Source organism: Neoarius graeffei, chromosome 14, assembly GCF_027579695.1.
Source record: "Neoarius graeffei isolate fNeoGra1 chromosome 14, fNeoGra1.pri, whole genome shotgun sequence".
Lineage (NCBI taxonomy): Eukaryota > Metazoa > Chordata > Actinopteri > Siluriformes > Ariidae > Neoarius > Neoarius graeffei.
This window is the reverse complement of record NC_083582.1, coordinates 51,168,514-51,181,681: the sequence shown is the minus strand read 5'-3', so window position 1 is coordinate 51,181,681 and position 13,168 is coordinate 51,168,514. Positions and strand designations below refer to the sequence as shown.

At 40.6% G+C, this 13,168-nt stretch overlaps 1 protein-coding gene across 4 annotated transcripts in view; it reads right to left on the bottom strand.

Moving 5' to 3' along the window:
* The window catches only part of ablim1b (actin binding LIM protein 1b), a 97,846-nt gene that overhangs the window by 45,958 nt on the left and 38,720 nt on the right, over positions 1-13,168 (bottom strand). For all 4 annotated transcript variants that reach the window (XM_060939924.1, XM_060939926.1, XM_060939923.1 and 1 more), the window contains exons 3-5: positions 11,276-11,459; positions 7,690-7,799; positions 824-950 (exon numbers count right to left, since the gene is read on the bottom strand). In XM_060939924.1, coding sequence (XP_060795907.1) covers positions 824-950; positions 7,690-7,799; positions 11,276-11,459 — 421 coding nt within the window. The remainder of the gene's footprint in view (positions 1-823; positions 951-7,689; positions 7,800-11,275; positions 11,460-13,168) is intronic.

The following is a 13,168-nucleotide window of genomic DNA, read 5'->3' as shown; positions in this document are numbered from 1 at the left end:
CTCCCCGTGTCCGCGTGGGTTTCCTCCGGGTGCTCCGGTTTCCCCCACAGTCCAAAGACATGCAGGTTAGGTTAACTGGTGACTCTAAATTGAGCGTAGGTGTGAATGTGAGTGTGAATGGTTGTCTGTGTCTATGTGTCAGCCCTGTGATGACCTGGCGACTTGTCCAGGGTGTACCCCGCCTTTCGCCCGTAGTCAGCTGGGATAGGCTCCAGCTTGCCTGCGACCCTGTAGAACAGGATACCGGTAAGCGGCTACAGATAATGGATGGATGGATGTACCGTAGATAATACTACTGGGATAGCAATTCTGATTTCAGAAACACTGCTGAGCTAATAAATGTATCATTATATGATGTAAAAAAAAATCTTTGTGCATTAGATTGGGCTATTGTAATCCTTTGCTGTCTGAATGTTCGAGTATTCACAATATGCTCATACTGATAATCCATTCAGCATACTTAATACTGTTTGCCTTTACATTTCTACAACTGTATACTGTAATACTTTAATCCCACTATCTGTGTCTTCCTTCGGAGTCTGGTTCCTCTCAGGGATGCTTCTGCAAAGATTTTTTCTTTGCCACGGTCACCTCGGGCTTGCTCATTATGGATCTAAATCTGCATGGAGAGTTCTGTAAAACTGCTTTGCGACAATGTCTATACAGAATACAAAACTGAGTTGAATTGACGTTGGAGACTTTCCATGTTTTATACACGAATAATATCAAATCTCCATGTATTGGCAAATACAGTGAAGACTTGCAAGTATGCATACACACAGTAAAAGACAGTGAGAGAGACATGCTTATGAGATTTACTCACTTGCTGATGTACTCGCCACTCAGCACTTTGCCGCAGGCCTTGCACTTGAAGCAGCCGAGATGCCACTGTCTGTCCAAAGCTAGCAGAGCTTGTCCATTTTTAATGTCCCTGCCACAACCTGCACAGTCTGCGCGCGCGCGCGCACACACACACACACACACACACACACACAGCTCATGGATCTGTGCTGTAGAAGATGGTACACATGCTTTCAATTACAATCAGGTAAACAAACATCAGTACTAGTCATCATCTAAACAGCATCATGTTTGTGCATGGAGACATTCAAACAAAAATCCAACCAGGCCACTAGGGGGAGGTGTAAGATTACAGAAACACAACAGCCTGACACTCAACACTGCCTTCTCGACATGGGATATGGGGAAATAACTGTGCATGGGCAGCATGTGGAGATGTTGGGTCCAAAAATAGGCTCTACAAATAGCTCAGACTTATAATTTTGTATTTTGACTTGGTATACGAGTATTTTTGTTAAAAATCCTAATTGTTTTACTGCATCAGTAGAGCGGTGGTTACAATTATCGACACCGTAACGATCTTTTGGCCATTGCAAAAGTAGAAAAGACTTTCAATACGTAAATTGTGCATGAATAATTACTCAAACTTCCACTGGAAAAAAAAATGAGTTGGTTCCCGATTACCTAGTGTATCAGATCACGTGACACCGTTCCACAATTATTGACACCTTTGTCCACAGTTATGGACACCTTTCCACAGTTATTGACATCCAGATGATTGATTATTTTAAAAAAATAATCGGTATGTGGTATTAAGTTAACAAAACATAGTTTTTATTTAAAATTTGTTTTACATAGACTTATATTTAGTATAAAATATATTTTATATAAATATATTGATGTCTGTGTTTACGTAAATGAAGAAGTAATTCTAATATTCGTAAACAAATTAACTGATAATGTTTAACCTGTCAGAAAATCTTGTTGTTCCACTTTCTACCCATTTGCGAAGTATTTTCATAGATCACATTTTGTTAATCGTTCATCATTGTTTGTACAGGTAGTCGTCGACTTACGACTGCGTTTGGTTACGACTGACTGGTCGTAAACCGATCTGGTCGTAAGTCGGCCTGTGTTAAATGAACGTAAGTATATTGTGATGTGTAATGATATTGTAATCATCTTAAAGTCTTATTTTATCAACATTTTCTTATTTCATTACCTTGGCTCATTATTTGGTTTAAGTCAGGGCTTTTCAAAGTGTGGGGCGCGCCTCCCCTAGGGGGCGCCAGAGTTCTTCAGGGGGGGCGCAACGTGAGGAAAAATAAACCAGAATAAGTTACTATTGTGGACATTTAGCGAACTTCAGCTAGCCTTTGCCAGAGACAAAATGGATCGATTTTTAGTACCTAAAGCTACAGTGAGTGAGGAGACAGAGTCTGGGCCAAGCAAAAAAAAGAAGGAAGTATGACCACGATTATTTAAAGTTTGGATTTTTATGGACTGGATCTGAAGATGCTCCACTGCCACAGTGTGTTGTCTGCCAAGAGGTGCTAGCTAATGATGCTATGAAATGTTTAAAATGTGTAAAACAAGATGGGTTTTTTTTAAAGCACAGATGTTTAAAATGTGTAAAAAAAAAAAAGAGGTTTTAAAAAAGCACAGATGTTTAAAATGTGTAAAAAACCAGGTTTTAAAAAGCACAGATGTTAAATGTGTAAAAAAAAGATGTTTTAAAAAGCACAGATGTTTAAAATATGTAAAAAAAGATGTTTTAAAAAGCACAGATGTTAAATGTGTAAAAAAAAAGATGTTTTAAAAAGCACAGATGTTTAAAATGTGTAAAAAAAGAGGTTTTAAAAAGCACAGATGTTTAAAATGTGTAAAAAAAAGAGGTTTTAAAAAGCACAGATGTTTAAAATGTGTAAAAAAAAGATGTTTTAAAAAGCACAGATGTTTAAAATATGTAAAAAAAGATGTTTTAAAAAGCACAGATGTTAAATGTGTAAAAAAAAAGATGTTTTAAAAAGCACAGATGTTTAAAATGTGTAAAAAAAGATGTTTTAAAAAGCACAGATGTTTAAAATGTGTAAAAAAAGATGTTTTAAAAAGCACAGATGTTTAAAATATGTAAAAAAAGATGTTTTAAAAAGCACAGATGTTAAATGTGTAAAAAAAAAGATGTTTTAAAAAGCACAGATGTTTAAAATGTGTAAAAAAAGATGTTTTAAAAAGCACAGATGTTTAAAATGTGTAAAAAAAGAGGTTTTAAAAAAGCACAGATGTTTAAAATGTGTAAAAAAAGATGTTTTAAAAAGCACAGATGTTTAAAATGTGTAAAAAAAAGAGGTTTTAAAAAAGCACAGATGTTTAAAATGTGTAAAAAAAGATGTTTTAAAAAGCACAGATGTTTAAAATGTGTAAAAAAAAGAGGTTTTAAAAAAGCACAGATGTTTAAAATGTGTAAAAAAACAGGTTTTAAAAAAGCACAGATGTTAAATGTGTAAAAAAAGAAGTTTTAAAAAAGCACAGATGTTTAAAATGTGTAAAAAAAAGATGTTTTTAAAAAAGCTCATATGTTTAAAATGTGTAAAATAAAAAATAAAGATGTGTACAACAACCATTTTTTAAAATACGAATGGAACATTAAGTATAGCAACAACAAAAATTGTAAGGGGGGGTGCTGTTGTTTATTTGCTCTCTGAGGGGGGGCTGACTCTCCCACACTTTGAAAACCCCTGGTTTAAGTCAAACACTGCATACTACACTGCGTACAGTACAATTCGTTTAATATTTGCAAAACAAAAAATACGAAATACAGGTGTGAAAAATAGAAAACATTTTAGTTTGAAACATACCAAAATACAAATGTAAAACATAGCAAAATACAAAACTTAGTGACCGCTGGCATCACTGGTGTTTGGCTGTGGGTCGTCTACGTCATCATCAGCTGTTGCAGCGCTCGGGCTGGCGGGAGCATTTGCTCTTTTCATAAACCAGGAGCTGGGGCGGAAACTGTATGACAGAGTGCGCGAGGGAGCGCGAGAGAGACTGCTCATGTGCCTGGAGCTGGGGCGGAAACTGTATGACGGAGTGCGCGAGGGCGCGCGAGAGAGACTGCGCATGTGCCTGGAGCTGGGGCGGAAACTGTATGACGGAGTGCGCGAGGGAGCGCGAGAGATACTGAGCATGTGCCTGGAACTGGGGCGGAAACTGTTGTACGCGGCGAGAGGCGCTGCCGGGAGCTGGGGTGGAAACTGTCGTACGCTCAGCTAGCTCAGCTGGGAAACACTTGCCAGTCATAACCAGACGGTCGTAAAGTCGATCGTTCGTAAGTCGCATAGGTCGTAAGTCGACGACTACCTGTATTAATTTCTAGTTTTGTAGTTTACCAATAAATGTCAACAGGCAATTGACACTGTAACAACATGAAAATCCAGGTCAAAGGTCGCATGTCATTCCTCAAACCAAAACTTTATATTTTTACATCTAAAAATATACAATTTCTACTGATATTTGATATGTGGTAGATATTTACAACAAACTGCAAAAAAAAAATTCTGAATGGAATACAAAAATCTGAATATTTCAAGCATGTAATTTTTTTATATGTTAGGAATGTAATTCTCATCTAATTCTGTTTATTACAGTTGGATTCCGGGCGGTACGGTGGAGTAGTGGTTAGCGCTGTTGCCTCACAACGAGAAGGTCCGGGTTCGAGCCCAGTGGCCGACGAGGGCCTTTCTGTGCGGAATTTGCATGTTCTCCCCGTGTCCGCGTGGGTTTCCTCCGGGTGCTCCGGTTTCCCCCACAGTCCAAAGACATGCAGGTTAGGTTAACTGGTGACTCTAAATTGACCGTAGGTGTGGGTGTGAATGGTTGTCTGTGTCTATGTGTCAGCCCTGTGATGACCTGGTGACTTGTCCAGGGTGTACCCCGCCTTTCACCCGTAGTCAGCTGGGATAGGCTCCAGCTTGCCTGCGACCCTGTAGAACAGGATAAAGCGGCTACAGATAATGAGATGAGATGAGACAATTGGATTCCAAATACTCTATAAACATTTCATTCTGTTATGAATCAGAAAAAAAGTTATTATAAATCACAGCACTTTTATTTTTTTAAAGTACTTCATCTACTTCAATAATGTTACACAAAGATCGATCCGTAACAGTTGTAAATGTCCCTTAATTCCACAGGGTGTCGATAATGGTGGACACCAGTGAAAGTGATCACTATTATCAACACCTCACGTAACTTCTCAAATGCACGTTTAGATACAAAATGGCGATTTTCAAATGAAAGAGTAAGAAACAAAGTAGATTTCGACAAGAAGATCATGAAATATTGGTGAATTTGATCAGTAAAAACATGTCCATGATCTTTCCACAATGCTTACCTGCGATGATAACGTCTGGGTTTTCCTCAACTTGCTGATCGGGCTAAAAAAAAAATTCCATCTCATGTAACGAGCTGCGTCATCAGACGACAAGATCAAAGAGCGGGTCCTTCTGGTTGATTAATTAACCAATAATAACTGTTGTAACTAAAACTCATGTTTGTAAAATTGTTTTTTTTATTGGTAAATCTGAAAAGGTGTTGATAATTATGGGCTGTTGATCATTGTAGCCGCCGCTCTAGATTTTTTCTGATTACCACAAACTGTAATTTGACATTTTCTTCCATACATTTAATCTCATCTCATCTCATTATCTGTAGCCACTTTATCCTATTCTACAGGGTTGCAGGCAAGCTGGAGCCTATCCCAGCTGACTACGGGCGAGAGGCGGGGTACACCCTGGACAAGTCGCCAGGTCATCACAGGGCTGACACATAGACACAGACAACCATTCACACTCACATTCACACCTACGCTCAATTTAGAGTCGCCAGTTAACCTAACCTGCATGTCTTTGGACTGTGGGGGAAACCGGAGCACCCGGAGGAAACCCACGCAGACACGGGGAGAACATGCAAACTCCGCACAGAAAGGCCCTCGGCGGCCACGGGGCTCGAACCCGGACCTTCTTGCTGTGAGGCGACAGCGCTAACCACTACACCACCGCGCCGCCTCCATACATTTAATGTCAGATTTAAAGGGATGTTGCTGGGCATTCGATAAACATATTTATGTTTACATCTTTTGCAGAGTGCCTTGAGTACATGGATTCTGCTGTTAAATTATTTGTACATAAAGCAAATGTTCTTTATTAAGACTGTTGTTCTTTCAGAGATAGGAAGAATTTTTTGTTATTGACACAAACATGGAAATGCTCAGTTTTAGCCTGAGCATGTATAACACCCCCCCCCAAAAAAAACGAATTAACCAGAATTACCTTTTACAATATTGTGCGTGTTTAAAAGTTGAATAAAACTACCTAAGCACAGCAATAAGACCCTTATTGCTTGAATATGACAACTGGTCAACAATGCCCTTCGATTTTCAATGAGTTTTAATAAACAGTCTTTCAGTACGGAGGAAAGTGTGAGACATTGCAGAGAGAGAGAGAGAGAGAGAGAGAGAGAGAGAGCAGTAAATCTAAAATTGAGAATATATAACAGAGAGCAGAGATATAACAGTTTAAAAAAAGGAGACCTGTGTTGTTTCATCCTGTCAGAATATTAAAAACTTTGGACTCTCAAAACTCTCAGATGTGTTTTAGAAGTGGAAACACTCTCAGGATTTGGCAAAATCTACCAAACCATGAATAGCCATGGACCCGAGTGCCTTCCATGTGCTCATGTGGGCCAACAAATTTCATCAGTGGCCATTTATTTCTCTAACTGAAAGACAATTTATCAGTCATGCATGACACAAAGGTTAATTCAACCTGGGGGGGGATGCTTGTGCCTGAGTGTGTATGTGTGTGACAGCGAGAGAGAGAGAGACTCAATTATTACAATGCTCATGTAATTAACAATGCTAAATTCTGAATTTAAACTAAAAATAATTGTCCAGTGAGCTTCCCCAATCTCCATTTTAACCTAAAACTGAACGTTACTGACGTGATTAATAGGTTTTACTCTGCAATCTTTCATCAAAACGCAATAACGTTTTCCTGACTCAGTTTTTTTTTCCATTATGTCACAATGCACATATACGGTACAATAGGTGGCGGAAATATTATCAACCAACAACATCATGCTTTTATTCACAATCTACTTCCCAAATCAGCAGCAACAACTGAGCGAAAGCACCGAGTCCGACTCACATTCAACTCTTCAACACAGAGAGGAATGACTGCGATCAAGAAATCGCAATGAATTTGGGATGCTCAAATGAGCTCAGTGACAAATTAATAGAGTCAGGCATGTTGAATAGAAAGTCTCTAAGCCGTATAAATCCTAACAGATAATTAAATCTGTAAAACACAACTCAGACAAGTGTACGAAATGAATGGCCGGAGACTGTGCGTGTACAGAGACATAACTGGTTTGCAGGACTTTGAAGTCCTATTGGTCAGTTGCAAGTTTCTCTTTCCCTCCCTGTTGGCTATGCATACTGAATTACAAAACTTCCTCTGGGAGAAACTGAGATGAAGGAAATGAAGGGAAAAGAGAGAGAACAGGTTCTTATTTGCTCGAGAGCACAGGACTGGATCTTTAGGTATTTGAGTCAGCTCAAATACCATGGCATCTGATTTGGGCTTGAAACCTGATTAAACTACACTTTCAATGAATATTTCATGTGAAATGGAGTGAGTGTGAACCTGCAGAAAACTAGAAAGATTTCAAAGACCTTGGGCTTTCAGCTCTGAGCAGCTTCAGCTTTGCGCAACAGTGGAGAAGAGTTATAAAGAACAGGGAGGAGATAAAGCAGAAGATAACAGGATTACTGGAAGAACACTGGTTTGGGGTATAGGCAGAGTGCAAACGCAGGCTGTGACTCACTGCTGGAAGTACTGATGTCTTTGGGAGGAGGAGACATTGGCTGGATGCAGCGCTGGCAGAGACAGTCCTTTCCATTGAAGGTGACGCGGTCTCCAGCAGGAAATGGCCGTCTACATAAACAGAACTTCATGAGGTTAAACATAGTGACATGCAGTACAGTTTAGTACAACTCGCTATTATCTCAGCATGATCACGTTCCCATGATCTCATAGTGTGACGTCATGTGCTATTTTGTGCTGGTAGACTAATAAGCAAGGAGACATTAGTGCAATTATTTGGCCTCAAGATTTATGAAGTATCTGTGAGTGCTCAGGTATATGTATGGTGCCAACAAAAAAATGCGTCTGATCGTTAATTGTTTTGTAAAATAATATTCAGCCTGTGTCAGTGTATTAACCTTGTTGTAAGTTACAACACTAATATTCATATCCAAGCCAAATCCAAAGGCGCCATTGGGACTCGTATCCACGTCAAGTGCTGGCAGGTGAACCTCTGGTTAGCTCAGGTGACTTGGAGTATAGCCAGTAACACTATTCAGTGTAGAAGTAACAACCGTTTACATAGACTATTTAAGGGGTCGTCGACTGCTGGATCATTGTGGACCCAGATGTGGACCATGCAAAGTATTTCACATATGTATAATATAGTAGACCGTGAGTTGGCCTAGTGCACTGTTTCTCAAAGTGTGGTCCACGGACCACTGGTGATCCCCGAGCGACCCCTGGTGGTCTGCGAGTTGTTGTCGTAAAATATCACGGTTTATCAGTGTTTCTCAAATTGCCTATGTTACTCCAAAAGCAAAGTTATGAGTAGCACAGATGAGTTGTTTTCTATATTGAATAAAGTCCAATGTAAATTCAAATAGTAGCCTATTATTTGATTTTGTCTGACATTAAGCAAGCCAACAGTTTTTTGACACCGCCTATAGCTACGTCAGTTTAGGTTACATTTTCATATCAACATCACCTCTGAATGTGGAGGGAATGTGGAATGCGGGGAAACTACGGGTAACCAAATTAGACTTAGCATCAAACTGTCAAAAAAGATAATGGATCGGTGGCTGAAGACCAGGTCAGTCAAAAGAAAAGCACAAGAAACATCTGACACGAGCAAGGACAAAGTGCAAAGACATGATGATTCTTTGTTTGAGAAAACAAAGCAGCGCAACCAGATCAATGTGGCCCCCAATACAAGATTAAAACTGTCCAGTTTGGTGCCAGACATTGCTTCACTGATGTATCAGAATAAGCAGCACCATTCTTTCCATTAAGATAAGGACAACAATGCGTGAGCTGGCGATACTATTTGTAAAACTAATTTCATTAGTGTGTAATTTATAATATATTGTTGAAATAGGCTCATTGTTTTTTGTTCGGGATGTTTAGTGGGCTAAGTGGTTCGCGAATTTTTTTTATGGATAAAGTGGTCCTTGGTCTGAAAAAGTTTGTGAAACACTGGCCTAGTGGTTAGCGTGTCTGCCTCTCGACTGAGAGATTGTGAGTTCTACTCACGGTCAGGTCATACCAAAGACCATCATAAAAATGGTACCTTCTGGCAAGGAACAGTGCAATACAGATGTGAGTAGGGAGTCAAACTTTTGCAGTGACCAAAGGACTAGCCCCCCACTGTAACCCTAGCTATATAAGAGGCCGAGGGCTACAGAAACGGAGATCAGCACTGCACCCGTGTGCCTCAAAGAGCTGGGTAGTACTGGGACATGAGACTGCCTGGGAAGACCAGATCCTGGCGTGAGAGGGACTTTGACTTTGATACTGTAGTGGAGGTGATAAACGTCACTGACTCTAGTTTTTTTAAAAAATGAACTAGCTCAACCTTTGTTACTAATCCTCTGTAATGGCTTTTCCACAGGGATACAGACATTAAGTCAGAAAAGGAGAGTTTTTGTGGTCTGATTAGCAAACCGGTAATATGGCTTATTTAATAAAATGTGTAAAAACTAATGGGTAAAGAAGTATACATTACTTTGTTACATTCAAAATGTCTCAAAACAGTGTCCACTAGTCAAGAGTGGCAATGTACCAATATGAAACAAAACACAGCCACTTCAAATTGTCTTACATCTCATCTCATCTCATTATCTGTAGCCGCTTTATCCTGTTCTACAGGGTCGCAGGCAAGCTGGAGCCTATCAGAGCTGGCTACGGGTGAAAGGCGGGGTACACCCTGGACAAGTCGCCAGGTCATCGCAGGGCTGACACATAGACACAGACAACCATTCACACTCACATTCACACCTACGGTCAATTTAGAGTCACCAGTTAACCTAACCTGCATGTCTTTGGACTGTGGGGGAAACCAGAGCACCCGGAGGAAACCCACGCGGACACGGAGAGAACATGCAAACTCCGCACAGAAAGGCCCTCGCCGGCCACGGGGCTCGAACCCGGACCTTCTTGCTGTGAGGCGACAGCGCTAACCACTACACCACCGTGCCGCCCCATTGTCTTACATATAGCAATAAACTAATCTGTAAAAGTCACGCATTATAAGGTAATTCTTATCGCCATTCAGTCATGCTAACTGATTATTTGGACCTTTTTTATCCAATTCATCCAGTTAAGTAAAAGTCTGAGTCTCAAGTGCAAATCAAGTTATATGTTTTGAAAACCAAGACTAATGTTGGACACCATGCAGCATTTGATCCACAATGTATGGAAACAATCATATTTATCACCTTCCAACTAAGAAAAAAAAAAACACTACCATCTTTTCAAGCAATAGTTCCAAGTCTGCATTTTGTGAGCTTTATTTATGGCTACCAATATAACCATGGTGTCGATCCTTAAAATCATTTTCGCTTACATTTCAGTTGATAATGAATTAAACTAATTGTTTTCCTGTCTCCAATGCTAAATCACTGTATGTATTTGACCAGGAGATGGTGTCTAGATGGTGATATGAAGTGTGTGTATCTTTACATGAGTTGATTACACTAGTAGTAGTAACATTACGAGCGTCCTTCAAAAAGTTCTCAGCCTCACCCAGAAAATGTCACAGGAGAAAGACTGTTCTTGCATTATTTTTCAATATAGTCTCAATGTACTTGGTCCGCCAGTGTTCATGTTTCGCTATCCTTTCGCAGAAGGTGCTCACATCTTGAGCCTCCTCAACAGCATGGATGACTTCATCATCACTCTGAAAATGGTAATCATGCGAGTAGGATTTCAGTTTTGGAAACAGATAGAAGTCAAACAGTGCCAGGTTGGGTGAGTAAGGTGCATGAGGCAACAGTTCAAAGCCACATTTGGCTGCTTCTGCTTCTGCCCCTGCCACCTGTGCAGTATGGACAGGCGCATTGTCCTGGAGCAACAGCACGCCAGCTCGAAGCTTTCCTCTCCTTTGTTCTGTGATTGCTTCTTTCATTTGACTTTTTGTGGACAGGCTTTATAGTACACAGTTATACCCCAAAATGGGAGTTACGCCCCTTGTGTCCAGGTAAGGCCGAGAACTTTTTGAAGTGCCCTCGTAGCTATACTAATGATGCAGTTTGAATCACTGGGCAGGCTAGTAAGTGTCCATGCATATGCAGGTGAGGTCTGTATGTGTATGCCCTGTGTTAGCTCACTTGCAGATGGTGCAGACGAAGCAGGTGGGGTGGTAGGTCTTCCCAAGCGCCGTCACCACCTCTCCTTCAACAAAGTTCCCACAGCCATGGCAGCGTGTTCCATGCAGCCTTTGGTAATCCAGTGTGCACAAATACTCACCGTTCTTCATGAAGAAACCACCTTGGGCCAGATCACAACCACATACTGGACACACACACACACACACACACACACACACACACACACACACACACACACACACACAGAGATAGTCATCCATCATTAATGTTCATGTCTAATGCATTACATTACATTACATTAATGGCATTTAGCAGATGCTCTTATCCAGAGCGACATACAAATATATCCAGAGCAGCCTGGGGAGCAGCTAGGGGTTAGGTGCTCAAGGGCACCTAACCCCCAGCTGATCTGATTGACTCAAGGGCACTTCAGCCATTCCTGCTGGTCCAGGCAATCAAACCGTTGACGTTTTGGTCCCACAGCTGCTTCTCTAACCTTAGGCCGTGGCTTCCCCCAAAAAAGAGTAAATTTAAGTGAAATCCATCTTTTTAAACATCTTTTTGAGACATCCATGAAAAAAAAGTACATAAGGGCATAATGGCTTTCACATGCCATGACATGATGTTGCTTTAACACTGTATACTAGATTATATAATAGGGGATCAAGTAAGGTGGAGAAGGGCTGTGAACTCATTTCTACCATATAAGACATTATAATACTTGGCTTCCCTCCATTAGAGGTACGGCTCCTCAATTTACTGAGCCCACTGGTGGACTTAAAGCATTTGGCACTAGTGTATAGATTTTGTGTGTGTGTGTGTGTGTGTGTGTGTGTGTGTGTGTGTGTGTGTAGGGGGAACTGCACGAGTAGACCTATGTCTTTTTGCCTAGTCTGTACATCTGATTTGAATGACAGCTTTTTGGCAAGCCAGGCCAATATTGGACATCGTCCAGCATATTTAATGCCGTTTGATATTCACACTCATCTATCACGTTCACTCATTTTTCAATCTGCAACCCTTAACTCATCCTCAGACCTTCACTGAGTAACGCTTTACTGAGAGAGTGGAGATGTTGATAAACAAACTGGCTGTGTCTCCATGCTGAAAACTCATCTCCAGATGTGTGTGGGAGGCAAAACATTATGGTGCCGTATCTGACACGCTGAATGACGTTGCATGTAGGGTGCAACACTTTCCCAAAGAAAATGCTTTGAAAAGCTGTATATACCTTTGACTTGGTAGCCAAAAGGGATTAGGGTGACCATAATGTCGCATAATAATGCAAAGGAATTACCTGAAATTCGGTATGTATACTTTAGTATGTAAACTTTACTGTACCTGGGAATATGCATGTAGTTTACCTTTAAACCTTTACTCGACTACAAATGTCTTACTGAAAATAATATAAGGGATATCAATCCTCTTTAAAGTCCTTTTTTTTCATTAATTAATTTCATTAGCCTCTTTATCCTGTCAGGGTTGTGCTGTATCTGGAGCCTGGGATCCTTGGAACACTGGGCATGAACGCCATGGGAACACATGTCTATTGCTGGGCACCATACGCACACACATTCACACACTCATTCACAGCTACAGTGGCATATTTTTGGAAGGTGGGAGGAAACCGGAGAACCCAGAGGAAACTCACAAGGACACAGGGAGGAAATGTGAAACTCAACACAAACAGTAACCTGAGCTTAGGATCAAACTGGGAGCCCGGGGCTCTGAGGAGACAATGCTATACGATCCATTTACACTGAAAGACACTTTCAAAATCTGCATCACCGATGGTACCACCCCAGAAAATGTAGCACCGTCAACTTTAATATTGTTGCCTATATTCATGTCGATATTGCATACACACGGACAGAGTAAAAGAATACACGAAGA